The 22,773-nt window shown below is 39.3% G+C and overlaps 1 protein-coding gene across 1 annotated transcript in view; it reads right to left on the reverse strand.

Annotated features, from left to right (window-relative positions):
* Positions 1-1,746: 1,746 nt before the first annotated feature.
* The window catches only part of ighmbp2 (immunoglobulin mu DNA binding protein 2), a 79,239-nt gene continuing 58,212 nt past the window's right edge, over positions 1,747-22,773 (reverse strand). Inside the window, exons 12-16 of the mRNA XM_073049224.1 lie at positions 20,578-20,672; positions 18,951-19,074; positions 12,988-13,914; positions 11,968-12,146; positions 1,747-6,520 (exon numbers count right to left, since the gene is read on the reverse strand). Coding sequence (XP_072905325.1) covers positions 6,326-6,520; positions 11,968-12,146; positions 12,988-13,914; positions 18,951-19,074; positions 20,578-20,672 — 1,520 coding nt within the window. The 3' untranslated portion in view covers positions 1,747-6,325. The remainder of the gene's footprint in view (positions 6,521-11,967; positions 12,147-12,987; positions 13,915-18,950; positions 19,075-20,577; positions 20,673-22,773) is intronic.

The raw sequence follows: 22,773 nt of genomic DNA on the forward strand, positions 1-22,773 counted from the left end.
TGTAATTAAAAAGTAGTAATTTTATAGTTTTAAATAGCTTTGAGTAGGTTTTGCAACTCTTTGTCACTGATTTGCATTTGCAGTTCCGATTTTCTTTTGCAGTGTATCTCAAACCAAAATTCTTTACAGTTTTTATGTAATGGCCAGAAAGAGAGCTGAGGATGTGGCTTGGGAGCCAAGTACACAGTAACCCAAAATGGTTTGGGAACCATTGCTATAGTCCAATCCCATAAAATGCCTTAGACTTCAACTTGTTGAACCCTTGCCAAGCTTGGTGTTGTAGGATATAGATTCAGGTGGCAAGTTATCTTTAAAAGTGTTGACATGTAAAAACATTGTTTTGAAAACTTTCTGCACAATCTACAGAATCCTGCTTTGTGCTACAAAATGAGTTCCTGATATTTATATGTTTCAACATTCTTTTACAAAGAGAAGGCAGCATAAACACAAGACATCCAACCAGAAATTGTGAGGCCCTGAAGTTTTTGATCAAAATTGTATTGAGAACATGGAGGAAATGGACCCAAGTGAAATTGGCCACGCATACCTCTCTCCCCACTGCAGATTGAAAACTAATGGAATCATTCTTATCTTTATTGCCTCCATATAAAGTTGCTGAAGGCTTTCTTGATTTTGGTGTTCCAATGAAAATAGCTTCTAGAAGCTTGAAAACTACATTTCTGTTTAATTTTTATATCACTCTTAAGAGACTTCATTTAAAACACACATTTCTAATCCTATTACTCCAATAGTATAGAAGCAATATTTCTTTGCCACTGTAAGGAATTCTTCATGCAGTAATATTAAAGTGGCTTCTTCCCCATGGCCAATGTAATGTAAAATACATACGCAAATACAAAAATGTAGCTGTTAATTGTCATCCCCTGAAAAGAAACAGAGTGTTAAAGGGTAGCAACACACACAAAATGCTGGTGGAACACAGCAGGCCAGGCAGCATCTGTAGGGAGAAGCACTAAGGGTAGACCTTTTTCTATGTTTCAAAGGTCTCCTCAAGCAGGATGATTTAAAAAAAAGCAGACACAGTAACATGGTGGCTGCTGAACTCATCAAAAGGCAGACGATTGAGTTGTATATGCAAACTAGCATTTAACCATAAATAATAATTAAGATAATCCGAATCACGTTTATTATCACTGACATACGTCATTAAATTTGGTAATGAGTAAGCAAGAATATTTCTAGAATCTGCTTAATTACTTTAATCTAAAAAAATATATAAATGCGTTGCATTGAACATCACAGAACAGTACATGCTCTGAGGCCCACAATGTTGCTGACCTTTTAAGCTACACTAAGATCAATCTAACCCTTCCCTCCTAAGCAGTCCTCCATTGATATGCCTAAGAGTTTCTAAACGCCCCTGATGTATGCACCTCTAACACCACCCTGGGCAGTGCATTTCACACACTCACCATTCTCTGTGTTAAAAAAAACTTAACCTCTTAAGTCCCCACAAACTTTCCTCAAATTCATTTAAAATTACGACCCATCGTATTAACTACCGGTATTTCTGCCCTGGGGTAAGAGTCTCCAGCTACCCCCCCCCAATCTAAGCCTCTTATCATCTTGTACACCTCTATCAAGTCACCTCTCATCCTCCTTCGCTTCAGAGAGAAAAGCCCAAACTTGCTATCCTCCAGTCATCTGAAGGCCAGTGAGATGTGCCACGTACCCCGTGACGGGTTAAAGAACCAGCAGAAATAGAAAACACCGTGGAGTCTGGTATTGCTATAAACAAATGCTATTTATTAATAACTACACAATACAGTAATATAAATGCAGATATATCAAACAGGTTAATAATGATTATATATAAATGTGGAAATAGGAAAAGCAAGCTTCTTCAAGCCTAGGGGTAAACGGATACAGTCTTACGATGATGAGTACAGTTCAGTTCAGTTTGTGGTATTGAAACGAGTAGTGATGGAGAGAGAGAGAGTTTTGAGTCTTCATCTAAGCTGACGCCGTTGATCGTCCCATTGTCCTCCAAAATCCTTCGAAAGTCAACGACTGTGACCACAACAAAGGGGACCATTCTTCTGTGGTGGAATTATTAACCCAGGCGAGGGTTGGACACACGAATAACTCCCCACCGGTCACACCCTTTTCACACTGCGAGAGCTACTGATCGATCCTCCAAAACCCACCTTTTCTGTGGGCACAGCAAAGCTCATTCAGTGTCCAAAACCATGTGTCTGTAGGTCCATCAGCAGACCTCCTATTTATCTCACCATGCTGAACAGCCATATCTCTCTCTCTCTCTCTCTCTCTCTCGCTCTCTCTCTCTCTCACAAGGTGTCCAGTGTTGAACAACAACTCCCACTCTTTTCAAAAACACAGTTCATAGGGGTAATTCAGGACCCCATCACAGATACAAAGATCTTCATCAAATCTCTTTCCTCGCTTCCCATAGTAACCTGTGGTATGTCCCATCCAACCTTGGTGAATTATCTATCCTAATGATTTTCAGAATTTCCAGCACATCCTTTTTCTTAAAGTTGACATGTTCAAGCATATCAACCTGTTTTACGCCGTCCTTACAAATGTCAAGGTCTCTCTTACTGGTGAATATTTAAGTATTTGTTAAGGACCTTATCTACATCCTTTTACTTAAGGCACAAGTTTTCTCTTACATCTCTGATCAGTCCTACCCTCACTCTAGCCACCCTCCCATTCTTCACTTATGTGTGGAACACCTTAGTGTTTTCCTTAATGCTATTTGCCAAGGCCCTCTCACGTCCCCTTCTAGCTCTCCTAATTCCATTCTTAAGCTCCTTCCTGGCTACCTTGTAACTTGCTAGAGCCCTGTCTGATCATTGCTTCCTAAACCTTAAATAAGCTTATTTCTTCCTCTTGACTAGATGTTCCATATCTTGTCGACCATAGTTCCTTCACCCCACCATGCTTTCCCTGCTTCAATGGGACAACCTAACCAGAACCCTATGCAAGTGTTCACTAAACAATCTCTACATTTCTCTTTTGCATTTCCCTGAGTACATTAATTCCTAATTTACACTCCCAAATGTCTGCCTAATAGCATCATAGTACTTTCCTATACCATCTGTTCCTATCCTTGTCCAATACCATGATAAAAGGTCAGGGAGTTGTGGTCACTGTTTCCAAAATGGTGACCCACTGAGAGATAGGACACCTGATCTGGTTCATTGCCTAGTACTAATTCCAGTATGGCCTCTCCTTTAGTCGGCCTGTCTACATATTGGGTCAGAAATCCTTCCTGGACGCACCTGACAAATTCTGCCGATCTAACCTTTTGCACTAAGGAAGTGCCAATCAATTTTAGGGAAGATGAAATTACCCATGACCTCAACCCTGTTAGTTTTGCAGCTTTCCAAAATATGCCTCCTGATCCGTCTTCAATGTCTAATGATATTGGATAGTCTATAGAATATTCCCAATACAGTGATTGCTCCCTTCCTCTTTATGACTTCCACCCACAGTAGACAATCCTTCCATGATGTTGTTCCTTTCTGCAGCTGTGATACTATCCTTGATTAGAAATGCCACCCCTGCTGCTTTTACCTCCCTTTCTGTCACTTTCAGAACATCAAAACCCCTGAATATCCAGCACCCATTCCTGGCCTTGAGACAGCCAAATCTCTGTAGTGGCGACAACTTTGTGGTTCCATATACAACATATGGAAATTCACCAGCAGTCTTTCAAAATCCTGCCCAAGCCCATGATTCAGAACAGTGGGTTAGTGAACTGTCAATGGGCCCTGGTCATTCTCCTTGTGTTTTCCATATAAAGATGTGGCATGACCTATTTGGAAAGCTGTTGATCTTCTAAAGCATGATTTATCCCTTTCCCTTTATGTTACAACCATTGATTATTTAAGATGCTCAACATTTAATCTAGTTGAGTTTCAGGTTGAATACATTTCACGGGAGCAATAAAATATGTGAACTGTCAGACCAAAGTGTAATCTGTACTTTATATCTAACATGGGATAGTGCAGCTGGGTGTACATAAAAAAAGCACTTTGCTGTGAAATTATACAATCATTTTCTTGTTATTATGTAGGAAAATTTAACCACTTCAGTGCATACCATTGGAGTGTCTTGCAAGTCATATGCAAAAGTTCCATTAAACTTCATATGCATCACCCAGGATATCAGTAATCAAGCCAAGAATTCAGGGAAAAGGTATATTGTGTGTTGTCTATACTGAAACCCTTGTCATTTCTCCTGTTAGCTGCTCATGAAGGAAGAGCATGGGAATAATTCAAAACATCACAGGAAGTCTTGTTGAATAATTTTACATTGGTCAATACTAGGCTCTGGTTTGCACAAATGATTTAAGCTTCCTTAACTGCTTACTATCGAAAAAGACTGATGATGCCTTTTTTCACTTATAAATTGTTGGGCATTAAGCCATATTGACACTGAGTCACCAGAAAGAATAATTTGTTTTGCATTTATTTTCATTAATCAATGTCTAGAATAATAGACAAGCCAGCATTTTGTTCCTAGAGCAAGAGATTCAAGTCCAAATTTTGCAGTCATGACTGAAGTGATGGTGCTAACTTCAATAAAAAGCATTTCTCTTCAATGATAAAAGTTGCTATCAGCAATCTGATTAAACACACACAGACTGCAACCAGCGCAATTTGAGAAAGGGCAATTTGAGTCAGTTTTTTTAAACAGTTTATAATATTCAAAATAAATATAACTAAGATAGTTGAGATATCAATTCAACAAAAAATAATTTTACTGGAATATTTGAAATGAGGGAATTACAAATCTCAAGTAAAATTAGAATTTCTGAAATTTTTGCAAAACAACACACTTTGAGGGGGAGGGGAATCAGAAAATCATGGGCAATAACTTACAGCTTTCATTCCACATGTTCATGCAGTACTTCAGAAGTTGCTATCCTTCTAACAGTGTAAAGACCATGCAACTGGACTTTAATTATCATTTCAACTACGACATCCATGCCTTTGTTTCAAAATCCATACATTTCATTGAAGCATTGGTTAGCAAAAATGAATCATTTTAAGTAAACTTTATATATTTTATATTTGCAAAGCAGATGCCATTTCATTGGCTCTTCACTCAACCCTGGACTGACGGCAAAGATGCATACATCAGGATGCTCTTTATCGACAAAGCTCGGTATTCAATACTATTTCCTCCATAAAACTAATCAATAAGCTTCAAAACCTTAGCCTTATTGCCACCTTGTGCAATTGGATCCTGGATTTCCTCACTTGCAGACGCAGTCAGTTTGGATTTGCAACAGCATCTCCTCCGCAATCTCAATCAGAACAGGTGCACCACAAGGCTGTGTGCTTAGCTTCCTGCTATACTCGATTTAAATTCTGACTGTGAGGCTAAGCACTGCTCCAATGCCATATTTAAGTTTGCTAAAGCCATCACTGTCATTAGCCGAATCAAAGATCGGCATACAGGAGGGAGATTGAAAATCTGGCTGAATGGTGTCATAACAACAACCTCTCAGTCAATGTCAGCAAAACCAAAGAGCTGAAGATTGACTTCACAAGGAGTAAATCGGAGCCAGTGAGCCAGTCCTCATTGGAGAATCAGAAAGGTGAAGAGGATCAGCCACTTTAAATTCCTCAGTGTTAATCATTTCAGAGAATCTGTCCTGGGCCAAGCACATAAGTGCAATTATGAGGAAAGCGCCTCTACTTCCTTAGAAGTTTGAAATACCTGAACTTGGGTACCTATCCTTTAAGACCCCTGTTCAAGTTCTCCTCATAGTCAATGTTATCTCTTAGAACAACTGTGGAAGCATGCAAGTCTGGAGGTGTATTAATAGCTTGCACATTTAGGGGAGTTCAGTCAGAAATTAATTAAGTTTATTTTTTAAATTGGGGAAATAGAAAATAGTTCTGTAGATATTGACAAATATTTATAATACTTTTACTGATCAGTAAGACATTTGGAAATAAGTAGTCCCAATCTGTCAATTTCCATTATGTTACAGATGTTTTCAAACACAGTTAAATGATCAATAATGACCACCTGATTGCTACAGATGATTGCTATCCATCACAGTGGAATTGGTGCCTGGATTATGACTTGTAGTTTTTGCTGGCTTTTCCAACATCAGTTGCCACTAAAAGAATGAGAAACTGTGCCTCAACAATGCCCATTACTACACAATCCATAACATTCACAGAAGAGCCAAAGTTACTTTCCATAATTATTTTAGTGTAATCAAAAATATTTATTACTGTTTTCTAGAAGTTATGTTGATAATGTTAGAAAATGGGAAATAAATAGGTTCTTAAATAAATTTATGGTACAGCATCGTACTTCAATTTTTACTTTCCTTTTTGGCACTTCGTTGGCTAGCTAGCTGATCAATTTTCTTTCCCAGTTTTCTCTGTAGATGAGCCCTCTTCACTGGATCTAATGTTTTGTCTTTAGAGCTGCTGCCTGCGTATAGAACACCTTCTCTACTGATGAGTTTTCGGGCGTGTGCTTTGGCATGTGCACTACATCCATGGACCTAGGACAACAAAGAGGAGAGAATTTTACACTATTCATAACATTGAGGATAGAAATGGCTGCAAAATCAAGCAAAGGAAAACAATGGAAGCCATACAAGCCTAAGAATCTTGCTTGAGAAGTATTGACAAGATCAAATTCTAAGTGTCCATCCAAATTTCTCAAACGAAAATCTTCACTAAAAACAATATGAGTGATGGGAATATAAAAACACTGATCAGGCATCACTCACAAGAGGAAAAGAAAGTAATATTATCAAATGCAGAACTGTGGACTGATAGCCGATGCTTGTTTGTAGCTATGTGTTTGTTTAATAAAGTAAAAAAAAATTTAGAAAAAAACAAATGCTGCACCTCATAATTCTGCAACGATACCAGGGTATGTGATGACAAAAAAAAATTACGTAGCAGTGGAAAGATTGCAGAAAAGTTTACAAGGGTGTTCTCAGGATTTGAGGGATTGAGTTACAGGGAGATGTTGATCAGGCTAGGGTTTTATTCCTTGGAGCGTAAAAGACTGTGAAGCGATGTTATTGAGATGTATAAAATTATGTGGGGCATACAGCTTTGGCAAATCAAGAACTACAGGGGGGCATAAGTTTAAGGTGAGAGGGGAAATATTTAATATGAACTTGAAGGGCAACTTTTTTTTCCCCACAAAGCATGATATTTATGTGGAATGACCTGCCAGAAGTGGATGAGGCTGGTAAAGTAACAGCCTTTGGAAAAGAGTTGAACAGGTTCCTTAAGGTTGTCACAGCCAGGTGTTGGCACGTGGCCAAGTGGTTAAGGCATTCATCTAGTGATCTGAAGGTCGCTAGTTTGAGCCTTGGCTGAGGCTGCGTGTGTCCTTGAGCAAGGCACTTAACCACACATTGCTCTGCGACGACAAGCTGTATGGGTCCTAATGCCCTTCTCCTGTGTGGAGAGGGGAAACTTGCAGTTTGGGCAACTGCCGGTCTCCCATACAACCTTGTCCAGGCTTGCGCCCTGGAAACTTTCAAAGGCGCAAATCCATGGTGTCACGAGACTAACAGAGGCCTACATACATAGCCAGGTAGGCTATGGTAATGGGGACAATGAGGAAAAATCCGGAGCTGGAGTCCGCAAGGGAGTCCTACGTTGAGTTCAAAGCTGATTGGCAACTTCTCCAGCACTACTAGTACCAAACTGTATCAGTCTCTGCCGTTCCTTTGGGTTCATCAAGTGTGTGGAGATGGGAGGCTTCCTAAATAGACAACAGCTTGCTCTCCATATCGTACTGCCCAGGTTTGCATATCTCGACAGCTAGGACGCAATATCCACGGTCAACTCTGACCAATGGAGGCCTCAACAACTGAACAGGTACATGAATGAGGAAAGATTAAGAAATTATGTGCTAATATGAAGGTAAATATTGTGTCCTGACAAAGGGTCTCGGCCCGAAACGTCGACAGTGCTTCTCCTTATAGATGCTGCCTGGCCTACTGTGTTCCACCAGCATTTTGTGTGTGTGTTGCTTGAATTTCCAGCATCTGCAGATTTCCTCATGAAGGTAAATGGGACCAGTTTGGATGGACATTTTGGGGCCTGTTCCATACAACTACATTGTAGATTGTTGGAAAGGAAGGAGATAAAAGAGTTCCAAACATTTCCATGATCTTAAATTTCAATACCTCCTTCTATCCACAACATGTAGTATGACAATTTGTTATCTATTTTTTCAAACCTAAGCACTGTCACCAAGAGGGAAGAGGGCAGTGATTGCATAGGAATTCCACCAATAACACACTGGTTCAAATGACTGTGATTTGAATCAGTACATCATCACTATTTCTTGTCCACTGCACCACTGGATTTTCCTGTTGAAGATGGTGCTGGCGAGACACACCAATGCTTTGCAGATAGTTAACAAAACTACTAACAATTCTACTAATATACTTTTCCAGGGCTACGACCACTGCAATCCGCAGCCTTTCATTTGCTTTTGAACAGTCTGCATGACCTGGTGTTGTTGTGGTATTTGGCGAATACTAAATTTGGAGAACTGGACTCTCGAGAATATAGGTACAGCCGGGGCGGCCATTGCTGGAGTGGATTTTGGGGCCAGACTGATTTGGGGTTGATTGAAGGCTGGGGCCCAAACCCGAGAGCAGGTAATGAACCCATCTTTGGCCAATTTAAGCGCCGAGCCAGCTTAAAAAGATTAAGGTTCTGAGGCTGAGGGCAAAGGACTACTCTGTGAGGCTTTACTTGCCTCAGCGCTGAGCCTAGCTCCATGGCTGTGGCCTGCAGTCATCGGGCTCCTGGACCAGTGACGCTAAGTATCTGTGGACTTCCTGTCTGGGACGCTGCTGTTCATGTTCTGTGGATTGCTTGTTTGCTCATTTTTTATTGTTTGCATGACTTGTTCTATCTTTTCCGCACGCTGTATGTTTGACTGTCTTTTCGGTATGGAGTTTTTCGTGAATACTATTGTGTTTCTTTGTTTTGTGGCTGCCTGCAAGAAGACAATATACATTGTCCTGCAGATAAAGGGGGTGCTGTTGTAGTGTGTCAGACTGACCCCTACCTTCCTGAGGCCAGGTAGCAACTCTCAGACCCCTTGAAGAAGATCTCACTCCAATCCATCAGAAAACTGCCTCCAACACCATCACTGACCTCATCAATTCTGGAGAACTCCTATTCACTGCCAAACTCATAGTTTGCTTCTACCTCTTACCTATATCTACAAACCTGACTATCTGGGTGGGCCCATTGACTTTGCCTGCTCCTGTCCCACTGAACTCATGTCCTCATACCTCAACTCCACTCTAACCTCTTTGGTTCAGTCCCTTCCCACCTACATCCACAATACTTCTCACGCTCTCAATCTCCTTAGTATCTTTCAATTCCCTGATCCTGACCACCTTATTTTCACCATGGATGTTCAGTCCCTATATACCTCTATCCCCTATCACAAAGGCTTTAAAGCGCTCCCTTTTTTTCATCAATAAAAAAACCAACCAGTTCTCTCCATCACTACCCTCCTCCATCTGGCAGAATTGGTCCTCATCCTCGACAATTTTTCCTTCTGTTCCTCCCAATGCTCCCTCTAATTTGACCAGAAGCAATTACCACTGTGTGCAAAAATCTTGTGTTGTGCAATTTTTTTGCCAGGTAACAACAACATGTGTGCATTGAATTTTATATATAGAGGTATTCATTTTAATAGCTAACAAAATGCTGTCAATAAGAACTTAGATCTACTTTCAGTTTGATTGATTTTGCTCTCGTTCATCTGCACTCTCACAAAACATATGTAGCAAGCCTGTAGTGGGTAACGAAGAATTTTCTTGTAAGACCTTTTGACCACCATCCATATGTGATTTGCTTGCTAAATGATACTTTAAAAAGTCAAGTTTGCAAATATCACTCTACTTCTCACTTGCAATTTCTCCTGCAACTTCTGCACTGTGACAATACACACAAGTAATACCAGTTTCTGTATTGTATATAAATATTTCTCATAGCTGCATGTTCCTGACCTCATGAGCTTATAGTGTAGCCATTTTTACTGTTTCATTAAGCCATTCCTCTTTAAATGAACTAGCAGACCTTTTGTGCTTCATGCTCTTTGCTTCTTTGGAATTCAAAATAGTGAATCAATAATTTCTTCAATAAAACAGTATAAAAAAAGCCATTTCTAAAATCTGCAAGCAAATCACTGCAAACTCTGTGTTGCAAACACCATCCGCATCAGAAACTGGAAAATGAACTGTGATTGTGTATGATCGTGAAATATATTTAACATGCCAACGAGGTAGAGGACAACATTTTGTGCGCAGTTTAAATTCCTCTGTGCACGAGTAGCAAAAGGTGCGTGCATGTGCAGGGGTGGAGCTAAGTTATGATGGTGCTAAGCAATGACTCCTTTGCTTGCATCTTCAGAAACAGCTCTACTCCTATCTTTGATATCTCTTTTTTCTCTCCTTTACAAGTTTATTTTGAAGACCCTGACCTGGAGTTATTCTCTGTCTTTGGTTCTTTGTGGGAATGGGACCCACTCACAGGGCCTCACGACCGGCTGCTTTTTGGTATCCCAAAGACGCAGCCTGGAAGATTAGTGTGCCTTCAGGGTGCCAGATTTTCGTGGCTCTGGAGGAGATGCTGATTCTAGGTTGGTGCCCCTGACCGAAGTGTTGCGAGAAAATACGGAACATCGGGAGCAGCAGGTTTGCTGCTGTGGGTTGTGTGTCCGGAGAGCTGAGCCTTTTTAGGGCTGACCCTCTGGGCACAGAGCTCGGAAAAAGCGATGCCACAGGCTTTTAACACCGTAAATCAGCGAGTTGTTTGTTATATCTCCTCTCTCGCTGTGAAATGGGGACACTTCTTTTTCCCTTATCAGGCAGAGACACAGCCTGTGGTATGACGAATTCTCGGGTAAATGAGTAGTTTTTGGCGTACTGCAAATCTGTGTCTTTATTGATGCTTTGCACGGTCAAGTGCTTGGTGGAGGGTGGTGATGCTTTTTGGCTGGTGGGGGTGGAGGTCATTGCCTTTCTGCTGCTTGTGCATGGGAGGGGGTGGGGGGGCTTTGGGGTTCTAATGTTTTAACTGTCATTCATTCTTTGGGCCCCTCCTCTGTTTTCGTGGATGTTTCTGAAGAAAAAGAATTTCAGGATGTATAGTATATACATTTCTCTGACATTCTGAAGCCTTAGGCAGAATGTTGGCTCCTCCCACTTTCTCCACAAGTGTGTCTTTGCCACAGGTTTTTAAGAAGGGAATTAACTTGCACAGGAGGCAATTCAGAGAAGATTTAGTAGATTTATTACTGAGATGAAAGGAGATATCTTGGAGGAAAATTTAAGCACAATCTGCTATAATCATTGACATTTATGCAAGAGAGAGATGATCTTATTAAAGCATATATAGATTTCTGAGGAGGTATATAGCAAGATAGATGCTGAGATGTCTTCCCTTTTGAGGGAATATAAAATTAGGAGGCATAGTTTCAGAATAAAGAATCATCAATTTAAGACAAAATTGGCAAAGAATTCCTTCTCTTGGAGGGTGGTGAATCTTCAGAACAGTGGGGGGCTGAAGTAAAGATCACCATAGAAAGACCTTTGATCTATCTGCAAGGGAACCATGGGCAATGGGAAACAGGCAAAAAAATGGAGCAAAGAACATTATCAAATCAGCCAGGGTAAAGAAAGCTCATGGTCAACTGTACACTTGTTTATTTTGTTCTTACATATCATCACCTCTTTCTCAAGGATAAGCTGGACTGAATGACAAATGTCAGATTGACATTGATGCAAATGTTCATAAATATTAAATTTTGAAGTACTGAAATAACTAAGAATGAATAGGCGTGAGTCATTTTGATATTATACAGAAATATCCAGTTAAACTATCTGACTAATAATTTAATTCTATAGACTGGTGAAAGAATTAATATTTGCTTTTAATGATAAGCTCATACCTCAGGGATGTGATGGCTGAGACAGTAGTGTTTGTTACAGTGGATGCAATGTTGTCCAATGGTACGAACACTCCCATTGCACTTCAAATAAGCACAAATACTGTCTGCTTTTATTGTTGCAGCAATGAGCGCATCGAAGTCCTCTTCTGTGCCACTTGCAAGGCCATCTTTGGTTTTCCCTATGAAACAAACAGTTAGGGATGAAAGATTCCTTTTTGTTTGATCTACAGTAAAATAGTGAAAAAACTTACCCAAATTGTTGCAGTTACAATGCCAAGTTTCACTGCTAAACTGAAATGACATTTCATATTTCAGACAGTTCAGTCATAAAAAAAAAGTTAAGCATTCCCATAACACAGTCACTTAAAATATTGTAGGTATTTTTCAATGAGGTTAATGTACTGCTCATCAAATTTAACTGCAGACAAGACAATAGAAAGTAACTAAAGCAGCCGCTAATTAATAGAATAAAACATGGTTTTAACATTATATCACACTATCAAGCAGCTAATTTTGCAAATGAAAATTCTTTAATGTTACTGTAATGAACTATTTTCTTCAATATTTAAAATTACTTTAAAGAATAGTTCTATACTAACAGATTTTATATTGGATAAGTTCCGGCTTATGCAAGAGCAGTGATTTGTTATATTAACACTGAGCAGAGAAGACCGAGGGTTTGCGAAGTACTAGGTTATGTAAACCCGCAATGGTTAATACAAATCCATTCACTGTCCTGCTAAATCTGTTCATAGATTAATAAGATACCTTTAAATCAATTTAAAAAGAATATTAAGGACTGCATTTCAAGAACAGGACCAAGTTATGAAAGAAATACTTAATTTGACAAGAACAAAGCAGTAATAAATATCAAAAATATATGGTAGGAATTTTGATAGAACTAAATATTCAACCCTATTTATCAGAGGTACGGCTTGCACTCTATAAACTCTACTCCTCTAGGTTTTAAAACAAGATCAGCAGCTTGATTTTTCTTTAAGAAGCAATACAAATACATACCATGTTTTTTATTTTTTGATTTCAGAGAAGCTGTGTTAGTAGAATTCTGCTTCTGCCTTGCTTGCTCCTCTCTCTTGGCTTGTTCCCGCTGCATCCTTTCAATATGCAGAGTCTTTAGATCCAGCTTAGATTGAGAAGCACAAGAACTAATGTCCTGTGGTCCTTCCTTCTCAACAAGAATCTGTTCTTTTTCATTTTCCACAGAAATTTGAGGGACACAATCACTCTGTTTGAGAGGCACATCCACCCACTTTTGGTCTACCTGACAGTGGAGTTGTTTTTGCCTTTCCATGAAACCTGATTTAGCCACGACAATAAACCTGTCTCTGTTTTCACCCACACTAAAGTGTTCAAGACCAAGCTCTTCTGCGATCTGATGCACTAACAAACGGTCATGAGAATTGAGTGATGGAGGAAATTCAAATTTATTTGTTGCATTATCCTCTATAAATCGCATTATTTGATCCTTAAGCTTCCCAGAGTTATCTTTTACATTTATAGTCTTGGTACTTTTCTCTATTGTTTCTGAAATGACATTCTCTTTTTGTATTTTGCAGCTTTCCAGATCTGCATTCTTCTTACTAATTTCCACTTTTTGACTACTATGGTTTGCTGAATCTTTATTTACTTTTGAGACCATCACACTTTTGTCACTATTTGAGCCCTTGTTGCTTTTTTGCACTAAATGATCTTTTGTTTTCTTTTGTTCAGCTGGAAGGACTGGATGTGAGTAGTGTTCTGACACAATGTCATCACAGTATTCAAAAGCAGTCCGTACTTCCCCATGTTCTGTGATGTGGTCGACTAGGGATTTCAAAAATGGGTGAGTGCTGACCGTGACTACATCACAAACCACCGTCAAGTGGCGTCGCGCACGAGTTATTGCTACATTTGTTCTTCGGTCTTCAGCCAGAAAGCCCACTTCACCTGAAAAATGGATCAAAGTGTTAGTACTCTGAAGGGAGTGATGCAACCATAACAAAACAGAGCAGAAACTGACATTGGTTACTAAGAATGGACAACTTCTCTGGAACAGTTGAGTACAATTCTTACCTAACAGTCAATTCTATTGAAGGCAGTGGAAGTGAATTATGGTCTGAATTTGTAATATGTAATTGATAGAATATTACCCATTTTATGGCTCTTCAACTTTGCAACTCAGATTAACTTCAATTCCAAAATATCATTAAGCTGGTAAGAGTCCAAAGTCGATTTATAAGAATAGTGCCAAGACTCGAGGGCCTGAGTTAAAGGGAGAGGTTTGGTAGGCTAGAATTCATTCCTTGGAATGTAGAAGACTGTAGGATGACCATAAAGAAATACTGTAAACAGTGTGAATGTTACAGCCTTCCTTCCTAGGAAAGGGCACCAACAATTAGACTGCATAAGTTTAAGATGAGGAGAAAATTTTTTAAGAGACATTAAGGGCAACTTTTTCATGCAGAGGCAGATGCATATATGGAATGAGTTGCCAGAAAGGAGTTTAGGCAGGAGAAGTATCATTCAGGAGACATTTGGACAGGAGGACACCTCAGCTGGTATGGACGAGTTAGGATATAGAGTTTGTTACCATGCTATATTATTCTTTGACTGCAAAGATCTCACAGTCAAACACAACGTGGAGAAGAGAAAAAGGGCGACACCTGAAACACCGGCAATGGACAACTTCAGCTGAAATCAATTTAATAGGCCCCCGTTCTCATTACCTACAAATTGCATGTCAAAGCAATAAGTTTTACCATCTCAGCGAAGTCCAAATATTGTAATAAAATAATAGATTCCAAGGAATGGCCATTAAACCCATCTTGTCTGTACCTGCTCTCTAATAATTGATAGCTCTGCAAATATTTCCTTCACTAGAATATCTCCAGGACCCTGTGAAAATTATGCCAGAATCTGCCTCTGGTTTTTTGACCATACATTCTTGAATATAATACCACAACACGTAAAATTAAATCTTGCCATTTAAGTCTTCTGATTAACAACTTACTTACCTAAGGAAACAATTTGCTCTTTATTTATTATCAGTTACTTACAATTTATATATTACATTTATTATATCAACTCCAGTTTACTTAAAGACTCCATCTCAATCATATTCAGAGGAAGTATTTATGCCACTTCAAAATATTGCTCACTGCCCACATAAGCCAAGTATGAGACATTATGCTAAGTTTTACTAAGTCAGGCAGTACCTAGGAGGATTTAGAACACATTGTCAAAGTTGATGTGTATCTGAACAGTTGCCAGTAAATTCACAGAACAACCTGCATTGAAAAAGTGAAGATGAGCAACTAAAAAGAAAATAATCACTGGAACTTTGTCAAGATGATGGCTGGATATTTGCTGTATGATATTTGACATTCAAAAAGCATTGCTATCTGCAATTTTAAGTACACAATGCATATCATTTACAACAAATACATTTAACAAAACTACAAAATATTTTCAAAAATTTCATTCACAATTCCAATCCAAACCATTTTATAAAAACTTTTATTTCTTCCCACAAGCTATTTTTCCTGTGGCTAGCAGCCCTGGGTCTTGCTTGCTTACTATTCAGTTTTGCCAGTGAATCTATAATAATCAATACTGTGCAATGAGAGCTGATCTCTGGAGAAATGAATAATCCTGATTTACTACCCCGTGCTGGGGGCTGGAAATAATACACTGGAATTTATCATTATTATCAAAATATAAGTTTGTAGCAAACTAACTGAAGGTTCATCATGCATTAGATTCATTCTGAGGCACAGGAATTCAGCTGAACTTTTGGTAACAAGACAAAGACCATTATGCTGGAAGTAGTAAACACATGTAAGAGTAGGATTTATGAACTTTCTGACATTATTGTTCTTGTCCCATGGGACATGACAGATGGGATTGTTCATGTCCCATCTCTTCCAGATATATCATGTGCAATCTTCTTCGTGCAAGGTGTGCATAGAACCCAGGGTGTTCTCCTAAACTACTGTGACCTAAAGGGTAAAGGAAGTGGAAGGGATGTTCCAGATCATTTCTCCAAAATACCCTTATTATTTTCATCTGTTATGAAATGGCTTTCAGACAAGACAAACAGCATGGGTATTGTGATACAAAGTACACCACAGATGCATGGGGCAGGCTTGCCTGTCTATCACAAAAATTGAAAATATTGGACTATGGATGATGCATCCTAGCTCTCTACATGATATACCGGCCAGTATGCAAGCTAAGGCAGTACAATGTGGAGAGCAAGCTGTTGCCCATGTAGCAGGCTCCTCCTCTCTACACAGCTGATAACCCAAAGGAACAGCAGAGACCAATACATTGTGGCACCAGCAGCGTCTCAGGACTTCAACATTGAACTCAACGTAGCACTACCTTATGGACTCCAGCTCCGAATACTTCCTTGGTGTTAACTCCTGATGTCTTGGCTGTGAGTGGGTACCCTTATCCTAGATGAGCTGCCAACCACGTCTGATGAACCCCATCTGCCTGAAGCAACTAGCTTTAAGGTGCCAGTTAACCCACCTTTGCCCTTCTGTCAGTAGAAATGTTTCCGCTGGGCTTAGTACCTAAGCTACCTGTGAAGGCCAGGAGCTGGACTTGGTTGTCAGAGGTTATTTGGGATGCACACCATTGGGTGCATTTAATGGGTAATGGAAGCTTATCCCCAATTACACCCTACCCCCTACCCCGACTATAACAACTTTAAGGAACCTACTGGCATCAATATTCACCAATATGGCAAGATTATGAATTGCCATAAGACATTTATTTCACCATTACAGATCTCAACACTGTAAATGTACTTTTTGAGCTATTCAATGACTGCCAATATTTTGATTTAATATAAATTCTTCAACAGTTATTACTGTATAGCAGGAAACATGCTAAATAATGAAATGAAGTTATTAACAGCAGTCTTCAAGTACTTTATCTTTTCTTTGCATCTACCCACACAAAAGCTAATACTTCTGTTCTCATGGTTAAATCAGGTGGCCGTTTCAGTCACAAAGCTACCAAATCAGTTTTCTTCACCAGGCAAAAATGGAAACATGTTTACACATAAAGTACAAGACCTCAGATGTGGAGGCCCGCATACAACAGAAAATGAAAAAATTGTTTTATGTCAAGAGCTAAGTACTGCAGTAAGCAATAATTAAAGAGAACCGACACACTCTGAACATTCTGTCATCTCCCCTCTCCGATCGGGCCAATTATACAATAGCCTAAAAGCATGTACCACTAAGCTCAAGGACTACTTTTAATCCCAGTTATCACACTCCTAAATAGGTTTCTTATACGATAAAATGGACATCACTATCAATCTTGTTATGATCTTGCACGTTATTGTTTACCTGCAATGCACTTTCTCTGAAGCTTTTACACTTTGATCTTTATTGTTATTGTTTTACCTTGTTCTACTTCAATGCACTGTGTTATGATTTCATGTGTACGAACAATATGCAACACAAGCTTTTCACTCTACTTGTAACAATAATAAACCAATTCCAATAAAAGGATGAACAAAATAAAGGAAAATAATAGGTCTTGAAAAAAAACACTACAGAAGGATTTATAAATACATAGAGTTGGAAAATACAAAAGAAGTAACTGGTGCCAATATTGCTCTCACATCAGTAGGAGGTGTATGACATAATGAATGAGATAAACATACTGTGGGAAAATATTACAAAGGTTAGCAGAGAAAGTAAACCAATACCTAAATTGAACAATTTCAGGCTATTAGAAGTAACAAGAGACAAACTGGTGGATCTGATGTCCATCTTCCATTTTGTTTGGATGCTAAAATGCTATTATTGCTTCAAAGTAATTAAAGGTTAGTCACTCCAATCCCAGTGATGGGCAAGTTACTGGAAGAAGTTCCAGAGGCCAGCATACATTGTCATTTAGAAAGGCAGTGAGCAGGGATTTAACAAAATAAATAGACATTATTTGGGAAAGTAACATTAAGAACAGCTATGCAAAGCACATTTAACAACAGGGCGTGACAAAATCCAACAACCCCAGTCCTAGGTTCTTGTGGCATATGTCAACACCTGGACAAATTCAGGAGCACATTAAGAGGGTTGCCTATAATGCAACAATTACTGGATCTTGACAGGATAAAAGCTGTTGAGTGCAGGAGGTCATCAACGAACTGGTCATGGTAATAGGAAGTCACATGGAATTCATGCAAAGAACCTGGAGGTGTGCATTTGGTTCAGCAAATAAATCTGTTCATTTTAATTACCTCAGCAGGACTGAGATTCCTCTCCAAATCTCAATTTATGTGTAATTGCTAGGTCTTTCGTCACTCCTGCAAGCATCTCCTCCCACTGCACAAGGATACAAGGCAGCTCACCTCTTGCTATGAATACTTATACTTTTTCTCCTGAACACTCTACCATCTAGTTCTCAAACTACACTATTTGTTCACCTTTGCAATCTTTCAACAGGACATACTATACATCATCTCTCTCTTTCAACCTCACAAATGAGATTGGATCTCAATAACATGAGGACATTTTGTTATTTTGCAAATAATGACTAAAAGAGCAATGTCTCTGACTATCTTTGGTTGAGGATAAGCATCCAGTTCTAAAGCAGTGAGTTGGAAGCCATATGTGGCCATGGTGTGTGGGTGCTATTCTATGCTCCTCCCACTTTTCTCTCTCAACAATAGTAATATTTATTGGTGGGCACTGTTAATACTTTGCAGAATAACTACAAGAGCAATTAATTAGAAAGTATTTATGACATGCGGTCACAAAAGGCTCCAAAATATAGGTTTTAAAAATCTTATTTCGCATAGGGAGGTACACACATAGTATTTACGATTCCAAACAAAAAACTCCAATGTCAATAAATGAATTCAAGCAACATTTCAATGTGCTCAAAGGTCACTGATTCAAAACATTACCTGACTTACTGAACGAGAGACACATGCCTCGTACTACACGAGCCTCAGTACATACCTCTTCTGTTGGATCTCACGAGGGATAAAACAACAGCCTCTTTTTCTCTTCCTTGAAACCCATCTACAGACTTAATTTCCAGCTCTGGGTACTTGCTGGAGAGTTCTTTTCTCAGGAGTTGTACCTGTTTAACAAGAAATGTCATTTTCAACAAACAATAAACACAACTAAATTAAACTACAGCTTCTACACCTTGTACCAAGATTCATTCTAATTTGTCTTACTTCTATCCCACTATCCCCTTCACAAGTTATATCTCTGCTACAACATTCTCAACTTACCAGAAATGTAAACAAATTCTGCTAAACTGAGCACTTGCTTGATACTTAAAGGAAATCATGCAAACTATGCAGTATACACGGAACTCTTATACACGGAACTAGGAAGATTGGCTTAGACAAAGGAAAGCCCTTAAAATTCACCTGGATAAACTGGTGCACAGGCTCTTAAATGTACTTTTTCCAGAACTACGAAGAGTCAGAAATGCCAACTTGGAATGAGGTTACTAGAGCTTTCAAAGCAGAAAGCATTCTGGAAACCTGATCTTCCAGTTTAAGATGGTGCTGCTTAATCTCAGCAACTTCTGGCTACCGCATAATTAAACAAGGAAACCAACTAACAACTAAGTCTGTAACTTCAGTTTGGACATGGAGGCATTTCAATGGGGCAGAATTGAGGCGAGGTGAGATAGCAGGATCCATTACCTAGAGCAAGGAAGACCCGTGGTTTGATCAATTTAAGTGCTGGGCTGAATCAAGTCGGTGGGGTCCAGGCCCCAGAGCACATCAAAGCGACTGAACCCGATGTTTGGATTTAGGTGCCGGGCCAGATTGAAAACGTCAGGACGTTGGGGCCCAAGGTGAGGGATGGACTGGTTTAGCTCGCTCCTCCGCACTGCACTGATCTGAGGGCTCTCTTTGCGGACTTCAGTTCAGAATGCTATTTCCTTGCGTTTATTGTGTGTTTTTCTCTCTACACTTGGATGTTTGACAGTCGTTTTTATTAAATGTTTTTCTAGGCTTCTTTGTTTCATGGCTGTCTGTTAGGAAACAAATCTCAAAAGTTCTTTAATGTATATGTACTTTGATAATAATGTACTTTGAACCTTGCACCTTCTCCTAGAAACCAGAACATTAAGAGGAAACCCATGAGGAGAATCTACAACCTCTACAGAGTTAGTCGGTCAAGACAGAACCCAGGTCACCGGAGACATGAGGCGGCTGCTCTATTAGCAGCATCATGAACTTTCCTTGTAAACCAAAAAACATTACATAAAAACTGGCTAAATCAACTTGTGCAGACTTGATGTTAAATGCAAACAACATCTGCAATGCATGATGGAACATTTGGGATGTGGCTAGAAGGATAGTGATGTGCAGTGGCCAACAAAGCACCATCATCCCCACATGCAACATCTTCAAATGATATAATTTACATTTCAGCAGTCAATAAACAAAGTAGTATCTGCCAGTAAATTCATACCTACACTTTGGAATTATCATCTCTATCAGAACATCTGAACTTTTAAAATTTGATTGCTTTAATAGTATTTCAGTATTAAAAAATTAAGTACCAAATACCTGTATTGCCTATATAGAACTTCAGGGGAAAAAATCAGGCACAGTACCTGCAAATTGTATGGCGTTATCACAGCAATATCCTTCGGACAGACGCCAGCTTCAGTCAGAGCCTGAATATGCTTTACCACAATTTGAACCTCACCTAAAATAGAAGCAGCACAAATCATGATATCACAATTAAAATCAAAGAATTCATCTTATTATATTTTTGGCTTTACTTGATTGGACCCGAAGTTCTTTATGTGTCAAAACAGATTCATACAATCCCATATCCACCAATATTTTAGCTTAATGGAACAATCTTGCAATAAAAAACGGACATTATGTTCATTTTCCCATGCTTCTCCAAGTTTTTCATAGGTAGACTGAGAAAATGTCTGCAAAAGGATAGAATTAAAGTGAAAATGTAGAAAGAGAGGTTGACTTTGGCAGGAGATTCAAGAACTTAGGTGCTACTGCTGAATGCCCAGCCGTCAATGCTGAAATAATTAAATATGGAATGCCCATGATTAAATATGAAGTGGCATAAATATCTTGCAGGCTGGAGAAAACAATTGAGATGTGAAAGAGCTTAACGATGGAAAGTTTAGAAAAAATGAGAAAATAGAAGACTGAGGGCCTGTTTAACAGGGAGGCAATGTAGATCAGTGAAGATTGCAGAGAAGTCAAAGTTGATGAGAATGGATGGATTAGCTATATCACCGTGGTAAGAGGGATATTGCTACTACAATATTTGTGCATGCTTGATTGGATAGATTCAAATATTGGAAGAGCACCTTCAAGGAATGGAAAGCTCAAGTTTAAGTTTAATTATCATTCACAAAACACCAGTCCTCCGGGGCCAAGGTGAAAAGCCCAGTACCAACAGTAAATACATAACACAAGGCACATATAAAAGATAACATACAGTAACACAAAAAAAACATATATATAGCCCAAGTTCCTGAGTGACATGCTTGTAAATTGATGGTGTATTGGTGTTACTGACAAAAACATGCAGTTCTCAGCAGTCCTCAGATGACCGGAGGCGGTGTAATGTGGCGTCCATGGACACAATCCAGACTGTCATTCTACCATTCAAACACTGAAAAGCAGCACCGACGGAAGGGACAAGTGCCAACCCAGCATAGATGCCACAGTACCCCACCTCCAGTATCTCCACTCCAGAACTGCTGCAACAGGCAAGCCTTCAGCTTGAGGCCTAGTCCTTGCTATGACCAAGGCCAAGCAGCTTCCCCGTCTTCTATCTCACCAAATAGCAAGGGAAATGGACTTGCAGCGTTTTGTATTATCAATGTCCAACAGGGTCTTACGATCACAAGAGAAATGTTTAAGATAATCATTTGCTGCTAGGAAAAGGAGTTTCAAGACTGTAAAGTACAGAGGGCTGGTCTGTTTAGCAGAAAAATAATGATGGCAAATTTGAAAAGATTAATACCCAAAGTGAACAAACAATATTAAACAATACAAGAGCAAGGAAAAGCTAATTGGTCAACAGATTAACATGAAAAGGTCATCATGCTTAAGAAATGCAATTTCAGCCTTGGAAAGGACACTTGCTGGAAAGGAAAGATTACAAAAGCTGTAATTTGCGAAGGATCTGCTGCCTGATGGTTAAAAACCAAAGTCAGCAAGTCCAGATGTCAAGACCCGAAGGCTGAAGCCAAAGACTAGTGATTAGAAGCTTGGAGGATCTGTTTGTGTGAGTGTGTTTTATAGTTAGATAGTGGGTGGGAATTAGGCTTGCTTTGCTGTTGCTGATTTGTTTTGTTTTGTTTGTGTTGTTCTACTGAACATCGTGGGTGTGCTATGTTGGCACCGAATACGTGGCAATACTTGTGGGCTGCCCCAGCACATCCAATCACAAACAGTGCATTTTACTGTGTGTTTCGACGTACAAGTGATAAATAAATGCATTGGAATCTGACTTCGACACCTTAACACAATCATAACCAGATTCTTCACTGCTCTGTTTCCTGCTGCCATCGAAGTCTGCTTAAACTGACTTGCAACAGTTTGGGAATCAAAGCAAAGATCCAGAAGTTAGAAAAGAGCTAGATATGGAATTCAGGGCAACTCAAGTTTGTAAAGTAGACTTGGGAATCCATCCGAATGTAAGCAATAGTATAAATAAGACAAATAATTTAAAGGCAAAGGAAAGTTAAAATATTGTAGCAGTGTGCTACACACAGCGCTGGAATAATGACACGCAGATGGTGAGCTGCAGTTGCGTAAAAGATTTA

This window comes from Hemitrygon akajei, chromosome 6 (assembly GCF_048418815.1).
Source record: "Hemitrygon akajei chromosome 6, sHemAka1.3, whole genome shotgun sequence".
NCBI classification, from domain to species: domain Eukaryota; kingdom Metazoa; phylum Chordata; class Chondrichthyes; order Myliobatiformes; family Dasyatidae; genus Hemitrygon; species Hemitrygon akajei.